Below are 18,805 nucleotides of genomic sequence, written 5' to 3'. Positions count from 1 at the left end.
TTTGTATATAACATTTATTTATTCAGAGCAGATGGCCATAAGATGCAGTCACTGCAAGCACACCACTGTCCACACACATACACACTCGCACACAGGTTTCATACAGTCAATAGCAGAGCAACACGTAACACACACTCGGCCTCTCAAGCACTCACATACAGTCACTGCAGAGCAGAGGAGACACCGGTCCAGTATCTGTTCAGATAAGCACAGGCGGGAAATCAAATAAAAACAGCTTGGCTTTTTCTTTTGAGAAAGAAAATGAACTACTTTTGCTCCACAACATATTTGACCAACTGTGTTTTTTCACCTTCATAGCCTGATCCAACTCAGACCCCAACCCCCACACACACTTCAAAATAACACCTACAACATGACACATGACCAAAATGAGACCGAAGGATGGAGGAGAAAAGGCTAAATGTTGCTTTAACATGACGGGCCAAGTTCAAAAGCAAGGATGTCGTCTTCCAGTTGTGGATGATGGGAGGTATGTCTGTGTGGTTGTAACAAGTTTAAAGTACAGGGGGGAGTTACTATGGGTGTTAGTGGAAAAACGTCATGAACTATCATGGAAATTTCAGATAACCATTTGGATTGACAAATCAGAACTTTTCGGGTTTACCAACATATGAAATTTACCCACAGAAATTTTTGTTTGAGTAAAAAGAAATTTACTACACATCCACTAACAGCTGGACCAACCATCATGACTGGCATTTTACTGGTTAGTTTTCATTATAGGGATGTTTTGGTAATCTACAGCTTAAAAAATTAATTTGACATTTTGGGAAATATGCTCACTTCATTCTTTATATGATATAACTTCTAGCAGCGGGTTAGCTTAGCTTACTGGGGAACAGCTGGCGTGACTTTATCCAAAGCTAAAAAAAACCACAATGTCATTTTTACACTCCAGTTTTTGTACGAATCAAATAAACAACATGCTAATTAGCAGGCTAGCTAGCTTTCCCCCTTTACTGTTCTCTCTGCTAAGCTTAGTCAAGCTAACCTGCTGCTGTAGTTTAGTAATTTTCATACAAACATGAGAATGGCGTCAATCTTCTCAAATAACTCATGAATACGCTTATTTCCCCAAATGTTTTATTACTACCTTTAACGTTCTGCCAAATTAGCACATGAATGCTGCAGCTAACTCGGGAGAGCCAGATGTTGCTGTTCCAGCAAGCATGTGATCGCAAGTGGTCAAAGTGTAGCTGTCTTACTGGAATAAATTTGTCCTTAACTTTTCAATCTGATGAAGAAGATTCAGTTTAAAAAAAAAAAAAGACAAATAAGGCTTGTATGTGTTAACTGATTGTGAATAACAGAACAGCAAGTGGGGGAAAATATATCACTGTAAGTTATTGTGTTTTGTTCAGATGTGATTTTATATATTTTATGGCGACATATAAATAATGAAAACAGAGGAAAGAGAGAGATCCCCATATTTTGTACATACCCATCTACTGTATTGTAGTCAGACCAAAATCACAAAGCAAGGCACATGTTTCAAAGAAAAAAAAAAAAAAATGAACGTTGCATTTAAAACAATTTGAAAATAATACAACTAAACAACAAGAATTTGCTTGTATTATACACCTGGATACATGTACACATGTAGGCAGAGGAAAAAATAAAAAAAAATAACAATAAGAAAACAAAGTATACAAACAGAAAAAACACTTTCTGGAAATATCCCAACATGGTATCCTACAATGATTCATCAGCTCGGACCACTTAAGCATGGAGAAGCAAACTGATTCAACACTCATTAGATCTGTTTACTTTGAAAAATAGTCTTCAGGATGACACATACATCATAAATACACTTTTTTTTTTTGCAAATATCCATATATATAATCTCTATGTGATCATAATTTAAATACCACAACTATTCTCTGAATTCTTATTCATGTATATAAGGAGTGTGGCTGCTATGGGACTGTGATTTTCTTAATGGACCGAGGTGCAAATGGAGCACTGCACCTCACTGGATGCAGGCTCTGGTTGGTTTTAGGAACTGAACGTTGCACTGAAACAAACCATCCAGCTTCACAGATCTCTGGCACCACTTGCTCCATCTTAACACATTTATCTTTTTCTTTTTTTTTCTTTTTCTTTTTAATCCCATGAAAATGCTGTCATGGCAACACACTGTGTAGTAACCACAGTGATGCCGATGAGGATGGTGGGCGTGATGATGTAGATTGTCATGGCAACAGGGGGGTGGGAGGTTTTAGGAGAACGTGGGATGAGAGAGATAAAGACGGAAAGAGAGGGGTTGTCGGCTAAGGTGTCAGGAAGGGTTTTGGTTATATAGTGTTTTGTGTTTTTTCTTCATATCCCGGAGAAATAAACTCAAGGGTCCCGCACAGGGATGTCGGAAAGTTATAGATTTGACAAAAATAATCAATATGGGATCTTAAAAGTAGGGATGCACTGACACTGGGTCAATATTGATCTTATTAATTAGATTTTATCAGCCAGATGGGATCACTCCTCATTAAATTCAGGTATTGCATCACTTGAAAGTTCAGTATCTCCACTATCAGTTACACTCAAGACAGACTGCTGACTCCACAGCAATCCCTGCCCTCATGTTACCTTACATAAAAATGATTCCAGTAAATTCCATGGCAGGTTTTAAAGCCCACCTCCAGTCAAAAATGTGTTTTGCTTATTGCTCATTTCGATGTTTGTGAGTGTCACTGTGCAGAACAAGGTATATGCACAGTTTGACACCAGAAGGCTGTTTTCACATTCACCTGCTGTGCTCACTTGATATCCTGAGTTTAACACACAGATGTACCAGCAGGACTTTGTGACATCACAACATGTGCATCAGCCAAACTTGGTCCATTATACAACGTAAAGACGTGTGATGTAACGCACATTAAATGACAAAATGACATTTCAGTGAAGCAGGAAACAGTTTGAGTTCACCAGTTCAACTAGTAGTGAGAAGAAACACATTTGCATGATCACAATCTCTGGGTTTTAAATGAGGGAGACGACTTTTTACGACGAAGAATCTTTAACAAGATGATTGAACTATTGTGGGAAAATCGCATTAAACTCCAACTACTATTCAAATCTATTTTAAATTGAAACTTTTTTTAAAATCTTTTTATTGGATTGGTGATCGGTATCAGCAGATACCCTGAGTTAACATACTGGAAGAGAAAAAGTTGGATCAGTGCATCCCTGTTTGAAAATGATTATATATTAACATTGAAATCACATAATCTCATGTGTCTATAACAACACCGATTTTCAGTCACTGAATTTAAATTAAAAAGTTATTCAGATTTGTGTGGGAGTGTGGGAAACCTGAAGTTTGTTGCTACACCCTTGTTTTACTGAATTAACAACAGGTATCAGGAGGACTTGAAACTGTTTGGGTGGAGCTGAGTTCATTGGCCTCGCTCTCTCTGGACACAAGGCTCTGACTCTTGTGTTGCATTGTGTTTGGACGGGGGGGCGGGGCGTTTGGACCAACTAAAGCTGACCTGACCTTTGACCCCCGAGACTCATCCTCCTGAAGAACTCACCAACTCTACTGCCTTTACCTTGCCTTGCTAAAACCTTGCACCTCAAACCCCTTTAAGTGCATCCTGAAATCCTCTGAGACCTGACGTCTGCTTCCAAGACAATCTGCTGAAGCCTTGCTGCAGTTTTCTCCCCCCCCCTCTTCTCTCATTTAGCTTATATTGTGCAGGCTCCCATGTGTTTGTGTGTGTGTGTGTGTGTGTGTGTGTGTGTGTGTGCGCTGGCTGCATGGGTCATTGTGCTTCTCCTGTGTGTGTGTGTGTGTGTGTGTGTGTGTGTGTGTGTGTGTGTGTGTGTTGTGGGTGATGATGAGGATGCAGTTGAGTGGATGGATGCAGCCAGGACAGGAAACTGGATTTGATCCTGAAATTCCCAACAATCCACAAGCTGAACCCAGAGCTAACACACATACACCTGTCACACTGTCCCGATCACACGTACACACACACGCACACACACGCACGCACGCACGCACGCACGCACGCACGCACGCACGCACGCACACACACACACACACACACACACACACACACACACACACACACACACACACACACACACACACTCCCGGAGCTGGATAGTCTCGTTTTGGTCACAGATAAAAAATTTTTCCACCAAGTCATTTACATCGTCACAACACCAGAGGTCACCATTCCACACAGAACCAAGACATCAAACCAAAGAGCTAGAGATTCATATTTATCGGTATATTATATATTAGTGTGCTAATGCAGGACTTTTTCAGTAGATATAAACTCTCCATGCTTAGAATGTACACATACCATACTATGATTCATTACACAGTTGGTTTTTCAATCAGTATTAGTTTAGTTTGTTTGTTCAAGTCCGCGCAGAGTTCTTAAAAGACCCATGTTTTGATTGCAGTCTCCTCCATTTTGTTGCATTTCTTCATCTCTCCATCTGCTGATTTTTTTTTTTTCAATCTCCTCTCCCCATCAGACATTTTTGGTCCTTTTTTTTTTTCAACCTCTCTCTTTTAGTGTCCCTCTCTTTATCCATCCTTCATTCTTGCACTCTCTCTGCGACATGTCTGTCCAGACCTGTGTCACTGCTCCATCATCATTTTCATCATCAGCAACAGGAGAGCAGGAAGAGGAGGATGAAAGAGGTTTTTCCAGAGCAGCGACGGTCGGTCGGTCGGACGGACGACGGACGACGGGAAGAGTGAGGGGTGGGGGGGCACAACGGAGAGAGAAGGATGAAGAGAAGAAGAGAGGGACAGAGAGAGATAGAGAGGCGTGTTGCCTGTTGTGCCATCTGAGTCACTCCTGTTGCAGCGTTGCCGTGGAGACACGCTGACTGGTTTCTGTGGTTACTCCAACATGGCGTCCAGTTGGTCGGCAAGGTCATCAAACATGCTGCCGATGTCGTCCAGGATGCTAACCGTGGTCTTCTGCTCAGCCACAGAGCTAAATATGCACACACACACACACACACACACACACACACACACACACACACACACACACACACACACACACACACACACACACACACACACACACACACACACACACACACATAATTATACCAAATGATGGAGAATACTTCAACTCTTAATTGACAGATCTGGGCCTCTCATTTCACAGTGGTTACTGGTACTGAAAAGCTGGGGCTATTTGATTGCTTGCCAAGCTCCTTCCCCCTTAGTTACAGTTGCTACACCTGCCAAGCTTTCCTTTCTCACATGGCACATGTGTAATTTATGCTGATACAATGATAGATTTACAATTGAAATCTGTATTATAAATATTTCTTTATTTCTATTTTACATGGGAAATGATTGTGACTGACAATCTGATGAGGATAATAATTGTCTGCTTAATGTTTATACTGCGACATAAATGGGAGTATTCACAGCACACACACATCAGGATCACCACACCCAGCCTTGTGGTCTGTGCCGGAATAAACCTGAATACACACCGCCTCAGCATTATTAATCATTACCTCCTGTTCACCACTGTGAAACTAGACGCCTTGTGTTTGAGTGTGTGAGGATGTGTATATGAGAGTGTGTGCGCTCCTCACTCCTCTTGCCGCAGTATCTTATCTTCCACGGCCCGCAGAGCGGCGGCCAGCGATGCGCTCGTCTCTTCCAGTTTCTGATGCACCAGAGAGTCCACACTGAAGTCTGGTGTTGTCGTAGCAGCGGGCGCCGTCACGCCGCCTCCAACCATCCCGCTGTCCACCGACACTCCCCCGATGGAGGATCGAGGGGGCTTGACGGGCGGCGGTGTCGGGCTGGGAGTAGCCGGAGTCTGGGGCGTCTGTGGTGTGGTGGGGGTCTGCGGGGTGTGGGGGCTCTGAGAAGACGGGCTCGGCGGCTTGGCATTTGGCGGACTGGGAGTGTTGGAAGGGGGGAAAGAGGGGGGTGAGCTGGTCTGCCGAGTCACCGCAGAGTGCTGTTTGACTGGGGCAGAAGCCGGGGTAGGGGAGGGGGGACTGGTCATGGAGTGGATGAGTTTGGCCGGTTTGGGCGCCGTCGGCGGTGGCACTGGTTTGGGCGAGACCGGTGGAGGGATCTTCTTTCCTTCCACTACAGAGAGAGAGAGAGAGAGAGAGAGAGAGAGAGAGAGAGAGAGAGAGAGAGAAAAGAACAACGCCGGGTTAGTGACTTAAAAAATAAAGCAGTTCTGTTCTGCAGCTCCTGGCTCCCAGGGGCCTGACAGGGCCAAACAAGACTGTGTATCATTTTCTCGTCTATATCAAGCAAAGACACGAACAAAGGCTTCAGATATCACACAAACAGGAACTTTGCCAAAAAACTGTGCATCATGGGAAGTGGTGGAATAAATCTAGTGCTGGAAAAACAGACCTCTACTGAGACTAAAGAGAACAATATGCATCTTAAAAACATGACATTTTATAGCTTCATAACATAAATGACCATCATGTATCTGCAGGGGTTTATTTTAACAGGACTGATCATAATAATAATAATAATATTCTGGCGTTTTTCTGGCTTCCTCAGACGGGATTTATGGTTTGATTTCAAAGCACATTCTGACATTCAAGTCCCCAAAAACATCAGCAGCATTCTCTGATATTATACTTCTTCACTTGACTTCCCCTGCTCTGATTGGCTGTGGCTGATGTTGGAATTGGGGACCTGGATAACTTTCCCTAACTAATAATTAAAAGATTTTGCATAATTCCTCGTCCCCCATCCTCACCCAGACCTCACACAGACACACATCATACCGGGACTTCCAGGCGTGCCAGGGCCTGGCAGGGGGACTCTCTTGTTGGAAGCAGGTTGTGGGGGGGTCTGTGGGCCTCCTTGTCTCTTTATCTGCCCCACCACAGGCTTGGGGGAGACCGGCGGCTTTGGTTTCCTCTGCGGAGGTCCTTCGTTGCTTACTGGAGCTCCTTGATCCACGCTGTCCCTGCGAGGAGCAGCGGTCACTTGTGGTTGAGGTTGAGGTTGATGTTGGGGCTGAGGTTGAGGTTGAGGTTGCGGCTGCTCCGTCACTCCAGCATCAGACACCGGGCGGCGTCTCACGGTGGCGGTGCCGTTCTGGTAGGGTACCGGCTGCGTGGTGTTCGGCGGCCCGAGTCCCACGGGCTCTCCGTTCGCGGCGGCCAGGTCTGCGTAGCCTTCGGGCTCCTTGTCGCGGCTCTTGGGCCGTCGCTTGACGGTGGACGACTCCTGGAGGGTGAAGTCGGAGCCGTTGGGGTGCGGCTTGGAGCTGCGGGGCCGTCGCTTCAAGGTCGCCGTGGCCTCGGCGCCGGAGATGTCATCCTGGTTGAAACCTCCGTCTCCCTGGGGAGCCTCCCCATCCCCCTGCAGACAGACACAAAATACACACTAACGGAAAATTCATACATTCGTGACAAGAGGTAATTTTTGCACAAACAGTCAGAAACATTGATAAATGGATAAACACAAATAAAAACAGAGAAGCTTCACTATGGATTTGTACTACAGCAGATCACATTTGATTTTAGCACATTACATTACATAGATAGATAGATAGATAGATAGATAGATAGATAGATAGATAGATAGATAGATAGATAGATAGATAGATAGATAGATAGATAGATAGATAGACAAACATATATATAGATAGCTACCTGTCCTTCTCCTTCTCCTCGACCCTGCCGGCGGATCGTCAGGCTTCCCTCCTCCGCAAACGGCAGGTTCTCCGATGAGCTGCCGCTGCCTCCCGAGCTGGGGTGGGGGGAGGACGGAGGGTGGGGGGAGGAGGAATTTATCGTTGGAGGGGAGGTCTCAGGCTGGACGGAGGGAGACGGGAGAGCGGAGGGAGTTGGCTGGTTGCGCCTGGCAGCTGCCACCAGCTCGGTGACGGGGCCACTGATGGTCCTCCGTCGGTTCACCACTTCGCCATCCAGACCAATGGCATCACGTGTTTTCCCCACCTGGAAATGTGGATACAACACGTACAACTTTAATGCAGATATAGATATACTTTCTATAATGACTCAGATAAAATGTTCTCTACAATACCTGCAGGAAATTCTTCTGCAGCGCCATTCCTTTGGCTCCACCCCCTATAGAAGACATTTCCAACATGGCAGCGATGCTCCTCACGCTGCCCATGCTGCTCGTCTCCACAGCACCTGCTTCCACGGACACCCCGAGGTCGCTGGCCCGCCGCTGTTGGTGGTAAGGCACGTCCAGCATCCCCCCCGTGGTAGTGAGTGTGTGCTGCTGTGCGTTGGCATCTGTCAGGTTGGAGTTGGAGCTGGAGATGGCGGAGCTGGAGCGTTTGGGCGGCGGCGGGGGCGGCCCTTTCTTCTTCTGACGCAGAGCAAAGGACTGCGTCTGGTTGCGGTTGGCGTTCTTGTCCTGGTTGCGCACCGAGTGGCTGCGGCTGACGCGGTGGGTCACTGTGGCGTATTTACCTCCGTCCCCTCTGACGACAACTGAGTTCTGACCTCTTATGACCTCTGCTTCCCCTTCTCCTCCTCCTCCTCCTCCTCCTCCTCCTCCTGCCCTCTCATCACACTCGCCATCTGACACGGCGTATCGGTTGAGGCTGTGGGCGCGTTTCTTCTGCAGCGCCGAGGGCTCTGCTCCTTGTCCCTCAGCCAGCTCAGCCTCTGGTGGGAGGCAGAGGAGGGGGACCTGTGGTTGTTGGCTCTCCCTGACCTCCATCACCTGTGTCTGTGGGTGGTGCTGAGGGTGTGCTTGGTGCGGTGGCTGGACTAGAGGCGGCGGCTGCTGCTGCTGCTGCTGCTGCTGAGGCTGAGGCTGCTGCTGCTGCTGAAGCTGAGGCTGAGGCTGAGGTTGGGTACACAGAGCTCCACGGTGGGTCGGAGACTGAGGGGTGTGTGAGCGCGGGGACTGGGGTCTCTCCCCCTGGATAAACTGGGGGGCCGGCTTGGGTTTGGCCTGCGGGGAAGCTGCGCTCTGGACGGAGGAAGTGGAGGAGGAAGATGAGGTTCTAGTCTTGGTGGGAGTGTGAGGGGGCGTGTAGGGGGGAGCAGGCTGGGAGTGGGAGTGGGAGTGGGAGTGACGGTGTTTGCCTTGAGAGGAGACACTGCCTCTGTGGGAAGACGTGCTGCCCTGGCTGCTCTGCTGCCTCATAGTCCGCGCCTCCTTCTTAGGCGGCCCGGTGCCTCCTCCCCCGCCTCCTGTCATCACCTCATCGTGGTCCTTGCTGAGGCTGCGTGTTCGTTGAGCTTTGACCTCCTGGCCTGGTTGGGTCATGGCACTCTGCAGCTCGGTGCTCAACTCGCTGTCCTGGAAGGTGCTCATCTTTGGAGACATGACCTCTGAAGAGAAGAAGAAACTCTTTAGATTAACATGAAGATTCACTTTAACAGCACAGCAGCTGGTCAAAGGTGTTTGACCTCTCATGAGGTACGTCCGTTTAGATCTCATTAAAAGTTTATAGCTTACCGTCTGGAGGCGGGCTGTCCACTGACATGATTTCCTGCTGCTGTGTGATTGGCGGAGGCTTCTTTCGGAGGGAGCCCCGCCCATCTGTTCCACGCTGCAGTTCAGCCAGTCGCTTCACCGCCAGCATCAGCTTCTTCTGGTGGCCTTCAACATCAACAGATTAGAATTAGCGTTCTTGTTTAATTAATAAAACTTTAAGCTAAGTACTTATGTTAAATATAATTTTTAATCAAAATAAATCATATTTTATATTATTATTATTATTATACATAATGTATTATTATACATTATTATCATCATTATTATTATTATTATACACAGTATATATGTAGATCTTTCCTCAACTTAGAGGGTGAACATTTCTGAAGCTGCGAAACAAAATATAGTAAAAGGTTATTAGTCAAAAATATAATTGATCATGTCAATAAATAAAATTCTCAATGAAATTATTTATAATTAAAATGGAGTGTAAAAAGAAATGTGAAGCTTTATGCTTTTCCTTCAACACTTAATCAGTGTTAAGACAAAAGCAAAACTTTTTAAAAAAAAATTGATTAAATTTCACCGTCATAGAACTTACTCCGCTATTTATCTTTCACCAGCTCATTTTATATTCTTCAGCTCCTCAATTTTCTTATATTTTGTTCTTGCCACACATTTAATCACTTATCTATTCCCTATTTTAGCATTTCCTTTTCCACAGTCAGCCACTGAGAGGGTGAGCTTAATTGAAAACACTTATCGCAAAACACAGTGAACACCAGCTAGCACCAACTTTCATCATATAGCGACATCAGTCTGACAACCTTTTTGTCAGGGCCGGGCCTCCATACTTAACGTGTCTACGCCAAACTAGGAATATGTGGAAAATTCTGCAGGAAGTGAAGTGTTTTCCTTACCTTCACCCTACCCCTAACCAGTTATCTCTGCTTATTCCCAGGCCTTGGAATCTAACGTTTACCACGACAGCAGCTTTCTTTACCGTAGCACAAATCACATCGTGCTGAAGCTTGATCGCAGCAGTCTCTAATGCTTCCACACACAGTCTGTGTGACTGTACTAGTTACCCAGTTTGGTGATGCCTATTTCCTGCAGGTCCTCCCAAGTGATGTCAGTGATGAAGTCGATGTTCTCATAGCCGTTCTGCACCAACACCTGGTGGTACTGGTTCAGACCAATGGCAGACAGCCACTCTCCCAGATTGGCCTATAGGAACACCACAAACACGACTGCTCACCAGACTTTGACCAACAACCGGGGCAACCAATTAACACATCTGACATTTCATGATGAACCAACAGAAATATGAATTACAGTAATAGTTTTAGCATGACAGATACCAGGAAAGCATCTACAATAATTGGTGTGTGTGTCTTGAGTTTTACTCACAGGTTTCTGATCGGGCAGCCACTCTGTGACACTGAGCTTGTTAATCTCCGATGTCATTTTCTTTCTGTGACCTGGTTTAGTTATTCCAATAGCTGTCAGATCCTACACACACAGGAACAAACAAACAGATACACACACATAAGTAAGACACAATAGTGGCGTGCAGGTTTTTCCTCCACAAAAATCTCCATTACTCAAGCAGTTTCTCTCTCTCGCTCTCTCACACACACACACACACACACACACACACACACACACACACACACACACACAGGAAAGGTTGCAACAAAAAGAAACAAGAGGCAGCGTGACATCTAATGAAAGCTTCTGCCAGTTTGAGGAGAAAGGAGCAGAAATGTAAATGTCTAAAAATGATAAGAAAAGCAGCAAAGCAAGGAGGAGAGCAAAAGCAAAGGAAGCACTAACAAGAAATCAATCAGCTCGATTCTCCAAGATTTCATTTAAATTCAGCTCCTACTTTTATACTTTATATAGTCTTTTTTATACTTTTATATTCACTATATTCTGTCATAGATAAATAAGGTCAAACATACAAACTAAGAAAATTAAAAATTATAGAGTGTGGATTAAAAACTGAACAGTGCATCATCCTGTCAATGTCTATTTACTTTTGTTTGTGCAATTCAGTGGTAGTTGTGGTGGACACACAAGAACACACTTTTATACACACACTCACGCACACACACAGCTGCATCGCTCATAAATTATATACAGATGTGACATAAAAATACAGTAGTAGGGGCAAGGATTTAATGGCATGTCTCTGATAACAAAGCTCTTTTAAAGTCAGCTCAGCTCTGAACCCTTCAGAATGCACAACTACGACCCGGAGGGAGTGTTTATATACAAATAATTTATATGTGCTATAAATTATTTGTATGTAGGTGAGCTTGGCAGAGAGCGTCGGTCTAGCTCCTCGGAGCAGGCAGCAGCAGTGTTGAAGGTGAGGGGAAGGTCGGGGGGTTGTATGGATATACTTCTACATCTATTCTCAGTGCACTGGATTTATTTTTTCAATGTAGCTTCAGGTTAGGGGGGAACCTTGGCAGCTCAAAATGGAAGTGAGAGTAAAATAAAATCACTCAGTATGTGGAAATGTTGAGGCAACAAGCAACAAGTACATGATGCTTTACAGCAGTTTGGTTATTTTATTGATTTTTATTTTGCATAAAAATGAACGTGGAAAGTAGCCTCACTTTCACAGAGTAAATGAAAGCTAAGGATCATAGAAAGATCTTTTCTTTAAGCAGATGAGTGTTTCTTTCGTTTGTCCTTGTTACTTAAAGCTGCATTAAGTAATGTTTGGACCACTAAGAGGCACGACCACTAACAGAGACCAGCAGTAAACATCACAGTGAGATTGTTGAAAATGTATGTGTTTTATAAGAATAGTTCGACATATTGGAAAACACACTTCTTTGCTGTTTGGTGAGGAGGTAAATGACATGATCTATTCCACTTCTTTACAGTAAATATGAAGCTTCCGCCAGAAGCCAGCTAGCTTAGCTTAGCATAAAGACTAAGCGGTAAATGGCTAACATTTCTCATGAGCTGAACTAACTGGCTTCTGGTGATAGCTTCATATTTACCCTTCAGACATTAGAGAGGTATCTATCTTCTCATCTAATGTTCTACAAGAAAGTGAATAAACGCGTTTCCCAAAATGTCAAACTATTTTAGAAAACATACTTTACATACTGCCTATACTTTTACTAAGCTAGACATGGTTCCACACCAATCCAGCAACTTGGCATTTTGAGCCCAGACCATATCCTTTTGAATATTTTGAATTCACTTAATTTACATGTTAAAAAACTACATCATTAGCATAAGTATGACAATATGTGCGGTTTAGAGACTAGCTCAAAGTGTTCCAGTGCAGTGATTACATTTTCAAAGATATCAGGGGTCAGAGAGAGATGCTGGTCAATACCAGGTCAAGTGTGAGAGGTGAAAGGTTAAACCAGGGCAGGATTGACAGGAGGCAGGGAAAGAATAGGTGGGATCAGTTTGGTTGAGTGATTTAATTGTGCTCAGTTTTTTTTCAAGGAAATGGTAAACATGCATCTTGAAAACATCAAGGACAGCACAAATCAAAGTTGTTTCCATTGTGGTCCTTGGAGGTGCCTGTGACCTCTCTGGGGTTGAGGGGGTCAGGGTACAGTTGCCTTACCTCCGGGGTCATTCGGCTAATGGTGGGCAAGTCATACCCTGCACTCAGGAAGTTTGGAGCGTAGACCTGCAGCTGAAAGTCGCTCAGCCATTGGACAACGGCCTCTGAGCTCTATGGGAGAGAAGACAGGGGGCATGCGGTCACTGGCTCCGTGTCTACTTCTTTAACAGCCACTTTTCCTCAGCAGGGCCAAGTAGGGCCAAACAGAGCCCACAATAATAGTTACTACAGCAAGAAACTGTTCTCCTTATCAGTATATCCTTTCATTATGTCTACGCTTATGTCACAAAGGCAAATTATTATACACTTATGGACGATTATAATGATTCACTGGCATTACAACATGTAGCTCCTGATAAGGTCAACGTATTAGCCCCGGTTAGCTCTGCTTGGCCATGTGGTGAAAACCAGGCTTAAGTTTGGAAGGAGGAAGGCCCTGCCTGAAGGATCTGGTATGCACCAGCAAGAGCTGCAGATTTAGCACCATCAAGCTAATCTGCATTTACCGCTTCACAGCTGGAAAGTAAAGACAAAACAGAATTTATGTTGTTTCTTTTGCATGCTTTTAAAGGATAGAGGCCAGAAAACGCTGTATAGTGGTGGTGACAAAAAAGGGTTGTACAAGCATTACACACTCATTGTCACATGTGCTAATTGATCAACTATTTTAACCGATTTTACACTCTGCTTTCTAACTCAAAAAGCTGATCTGCGGAGTAATACAGTGAGCACTGTAGGTATGCCTGTGCGTAGATGTACGGTAGTTCAACTGTTCACAAAATGTAGTTCCAAAGGAAAGAGCTGTTTGACGACAAGATAGTGAAGAAGTGAAAAGATTTAAAATAAAGTGTACACTTTAGCTGGTATTAGCTTTTTTCTGTGGCCATGTGTTTAAGTGGCTAAACTGAGAGCGCGCTGAACTGAATCAACTGCAGGTAACACGCTAAATATAGATAAGTACCTCACACAACCCCATGTCAGATCACTTTAATAGATCTATGACTTTAATTAAATACTAGTTATAACATAAACCTAAACTTAAACATATAAATTTAGTGATGATTTCATCAATAGCTGGTGCAACCCAAATCCTGATCAGCTGTAAAGGAAAAACAATATATGAGCTGGTTAAAATAGTTGATCATCTGCTGCAATGTCCTCCTCTAGATGCTGATGCTGGTGAAAGCACCTCTTTAAACTCCCACATTCCTTCTGTCTCTTTTCTCTTTCTCCATTCTGTGTCTCTCTTCCCCCTTTTTTCCTCCTTTTCTTCGTCTTTCCTCGTGACCCTCCTCTTCCTCCACATTGTCCCTCAAAGCCAATTAGTATTCCTTCCCTTCTTTCTTCCTCTTTACCCTGCCGAAGGAAATATTAGGACGCTGGGTACTGAGGAACCAGGACAGATGGCCTCGAGAACAAGGCTTACATGTCAGCACACACACACACACACACACACACACACACACACACACACACACACACACACACACACACACACACACACACACACGGGCAAGCGATTCCCACACAACCACCACGACCACCTGCTTCTTAAATATGCTCATTGGTATATCAGGCTTGCAATTATTATACAATGAGACATGAACTTAAATTTTGGCCCCCGCACATATATAAACACACACTCTACAGTATATGACAGCTTACTGTACATCGTGTAAGCTCAGATTTCACACCTCCACCCACGCCATGCATACTGCTGGACACCTGCCAGCACACACACACACACACACAAACATACAAACACACACGCACACACACTCCAATATCTTAACTATTATTATGCTTGCCTGAGGTGCATCTAGCAACGATCAAATTAGAGACATTTCTCTCAGCAAAAGAAGAAAAAATACCGCAATGGAAGAAGAGAAGCTGCAACCAAAAGCAGTGGATAATGATGGATAGCAGGTAATAGATAAACAAGAGAAGAAGAAACAGAATCATCTCTCTCTCACGCGCACACACACACACACACACTTGTATACAAAATTCCTCGTTCACAGACTCAAACAAGATCAAGCCAGGGATCTCCACTCACACACTCACCGTGTCATGGCTGCATCCGAACACTCGCAGCACGGACGATGCCAGTTGCGAGAGAAACCGCTGGGACATGTTGGTGTCTATTTGTGTCTGTGTGTGTGTGTGTGTGTGTGTGTGTGTGTGTGTGAGAGAGTGTGTGTGTAGGTGGGAGAGTGTTGTGGTTTAGGTGACTGAGGAGCTACATTCTCATCATGCTGCAGTTAGATGTTGGTAGTGGTGACTTTCTCCTCACTCGTGTGTTTGTAGAGGACTGTATCTGTGGGATTTCGGGACTGTCCTACCTTCCCCTCGCCTGGCCCCTCCCCCTTCCTGGTTGCAGTGGCGTCATAAGGCGGCGCTTCATGGAGTGGACAGCCCGATTGGCTCGATGTGCGAGAGGAGCTGGCAGAGCCTGCTGGGAGAAATATCATTGGCCAGTGTCAAGCTGTCGCCCTATCGCTGTAAACTTGTTTTGATCAACAGATGAGTTTACTCGTCATCCAGCCTGACCTCTACCCTCCTCCACAACTTATTTTCTGGTCAGTCTCCTTCATTGCATTGACACACAACCAATCACATTCTTGCTTTTCCAAGATATAACAAGCCCTCTTAACCAATCACACCCTTCTACACGTCCTCCTACATCCCCTGCCTTGGCCATCTGTTTGTTAAACCAGCCAAAATCTGTGTATAAGTGATATAATGACATTTTTAAAAGACCAGAGGACCGTGACTCTTGTTTTTCTAATCCAACTCTCCTGCTCCTTGGTTTTCATCTTTTCTCTCTGTTAAAAATAAATGTTCTCTCCCCCTCGTTCTCACCAGATTCACATCACTTGCAAGCATGGATACCGCGACCATGTCCTACCTGGAGGTTGGTCCACGGACTTGGACTGCTCCATTAGATGCTCCTTAGCTTTGGCAGACTGGGACAAGACTGTGGCTAGAAGCTGCAGACACACACACACACACACACACACACACACACACACACACACACACACACACACACACACAGAAGCACATACAAACATCCATATTAACAGACATGTAACAACGTGTTGCATTACAGTAGCATTGATAGATTTTTTGACCACTTGGTGGCAGCAAAACAAGCTGCAAATATTAAATACTGTATACAGTTGATATATTATAAAACAGTAGTTAACATTAACACATCCAGCAGGCACAGAGCAACTTTAGCATTCATTTAGATTCATATCTCTAGACACCTGGCAAATTTAGTCCAAAATTCACTCTCTTTTAGCTCTGTTTTGGGTCTCCACCAACTCCTGAGGAAAATATTTGGTAGTGCACAGTGAGTGAGTTTATCAGATTTTTTATCACTGAAAACTGCTGCCTGGTCCTGCTGGAAACTCGACTGATAAGAGCAGTGACAGTGAATCAAAACAGTACGGTTGTGGGTCACAAAACAAAGAAGTAAAAGATGCTAAAAGGCTCCTGCAGTGCAACTTTAGGTATCTATTTTTTAAGGACATGTTAATGCTTTAAAGTGATGTTATTTAGCTTTTGCTCAACAGCCACCACTCTGGCCACAAGTGACAATTACAAGATAAATAAACTGAACTTCCTCCATTTCCAAAAATGTTCTTGTGTCATTTGTATTGAAGATATCAACATCAGGTGATCTGACCTTGAGTAAGCAACAACAAACATGTCTGCTTGTGAGGTACTGTATGCTTACATCTTGTTTTACTGACGAATCCATTGAACTGTTTATCTGTGACATACTGAGATGTAGTGTAACAGTAGCATAAGTAGTGATGAGTCATATAGTCAGCAAAACTGACTCAGTAATGTGAGTTACACAGCGACATCTATCTATGTTTGCTAATATTAGCTAACGTTAGACACCATAAGCTACTGATCATACCAGACCAAGTAAGGCAGTAGCAGCAAAACTCCTGAGTGTATTAAACTGAGCAAGAGTGTGTTTAGGTGCTAATGATTTCAGTTTTTTATTTGTTGGAGAAAGAATGTGTTATCTTTCTTTTAAAGGTTATATAGTCACGCTTAAACATAACACATAAACACTAGCTAATTATAGCTAAACAACTTGTTCTTATTCTCCAGTAAATCGTCAATATACCATGGTGTATTACCATTTGCTTCAATCTGCATGACCAGCAAACTCCATTTCCTGTTCATATGTTCACTAGAAATCACCTACGGTGGCCTTCAAGGTACATTGATACCTTTACACAAGTATGTACGCGTGGCAGGGAAAAAGTAAATTGGTTGTGGACTTTTCTGCCTTCTCTTTCAGATACACAAAATTCCAATTATATAACCTCACCATCTGAGAGTAGATTGATCACTGTACATAAGTCTGTCTGGAGAAAAAGTGATGTATGCTTGATGTTTGCTACATGAATCACATTTAAACCTTGGTTCTGAAGCCCAGTATGAGGACTGCAATAAAAATCTGCCTTACACTGATGAAAAGTGAGCGGAGAGAGACACAGAGAAGACAGATGCTACCGGTCAGTCCAGGCTGTACTGGGTTTACTTTTGCTGTGTGGATGTTTTAGTAGTTTTAAAAAGTGCCACAGTTGCAGTTTCTTAACAGGATTCCTGCTCAAAAAATTCTAACATGCAAGTGGCTATTTATAAATAAGCACCTTGACGGATGCTTCAGACTAACAGCATGCAGCACAGCATGTCTCTGTGGCTGTATGTGTGTCTATAGGTGTGTTAAAGCATATAGATGGGTGATCCTAAACACATATTTGGTGTTTAGATGATGATGGCGGAGAGCGCTCTGCACTGGGCTGCAAAATCTCCCATAGGTGTTCAACTGGGCTGAGATCTAGTGACTGTTAAGGCCACAGCTGGTCTTGATGATTCAGCTCATTAACATACTCATTAGGTTTAATTTGTCTAATTTGGTACTAACCATAGGGTAAATGGGAATTTCTTTCAAAGAACTGCTTCATTAAACCCCAAGTACATATTCAATCAATATTCACTCAGTGGTGGAAGAGGTATTCAGATCCATTACTTAAAGGCTCTGAAACATATTTTCTCAAGGGGCTGCATTTGAAGACTGATTGCGATGTGACCAGGCTGACAAGTTTCTTTTCCAGGGCAACGAGGGCTCCAACGTGTGAATCCTTCGTGGCCCAACCTATCCCAAGATTCATTGCGCGCCGGTATTGAAAATATTATGCCAGCAAACAACACCGACAGAGAGCCAGAGGATTACACTTTTAAATGTGAGTACTGGGTTTCACCTCAGTTGTACATGTAACGGTACGATTGTTAAAAAAAGCAAGGGCCTTAAAACCTGAAGTTTTTGTAAAAACTGTCTCATTTCAGTTCGGCCTTCGCAGTCTACGACATTGCAGGCCGTGTCTTCTGGAGGATCCAGCCCCTGAATTAGGACGGAGTTTATGAGTGATGGGGTCCCACATCAACACAAAACCTTCTGCCAAAGTTAGAATAACTAATTGTATTATTTCATGGGAGATTTTTGTATATAGACTTTTGTCTGTGGTCTTCACATTAGTTTAAAGTGGGCACAACTCATCATGATGAAATCAAAATGTAATGACAGTACTAGAGTTACTTGCTTTTGTTTGCCAGGTCACTGTCAATCAAATCTGAGCAACCTACTCAATCCTGATGAAGCAGTTTTGAGTGTTACACCTTTGATAAATAACAACTTTGGATGTTTGGATTTTAAGCTTAAACTTTGTTGTTTCTTCTAGTGATGG

General features: G+C 44.0%; 1 protein-coding gene across 1 annotated transcript in view; it reads right to left on the bottom strand.

The window, feature by feature from the left end:
• caskin1 (CASK interacting protein 1) overlaps window positions 1–18,805 on the bottom strand; it is a 106,195-nt gene continuing 87,390 nt past the window's right edge. The window contains exons 14-24 of the mRNA XM_087176645.1: window positions 15,937–16,018; window positions 15,371–15,483; window positions 13,029–13,139; window positions 10,835–10,936; window positions 10,513–10,651; window positions 9,446–9,589; window positions 8,048–9,318; window positions 7,654–7,959; window positions 6,778–7,384; window positions 5,605–6,112; window positions 1–4,982 (exon numbers count right to left, since the gene is read on the bottom strand). Coding sequence (XP_087032771.1) covers window positions 4,886–4,982; window positions 5,605–6,112; window positions 6,778–7,384; window positions 7,654–7,959; window positions 8,048–9,318; window positions 9,446–9,589; window positions 10,513–10,651; window positions 10,835–10,936; window positions 13,029–13,139; window positions 15,371–15,483; window positions 15,937–16,018 — 3,480 coding nt within the window. The 3' untranslated portion in view covers window positions 1–4,885. The remainder of the gene's footprint in view (window positions 4,983–5,604; window positions 6,113–6,777; window positions 7,385–7,653; window positions 7,960–8,047; window positions 9,319–9,445; window positions 9,590–10,512; window positions 10,652–10,834; window positions 10,937–13,028; window positions 13,140–15,370; window positions 15,484–15,936; window positions 16,019–18,805) is intronic.

The sequence above is a fragment of the Seriola lalandi genome, unplaced genomic scaffold (assembly GCF_002814215.2).
Source record: "Seriola lalandi dorsalis isolate HSWRI2012SDOR001 ecotype SW California unplaced genomic scaffold, Sedor1 jcf7180002054563, whole genome shotgun sequence".
NCBI lineage: Eukaryota > Metazoa > Chordata > Actinopteri > Carangiformes > Carangidae > Seriola > Seriola lalandi.
This window is presented reverse-complemented; position numbering and strand designations above follow the sequence as displayed.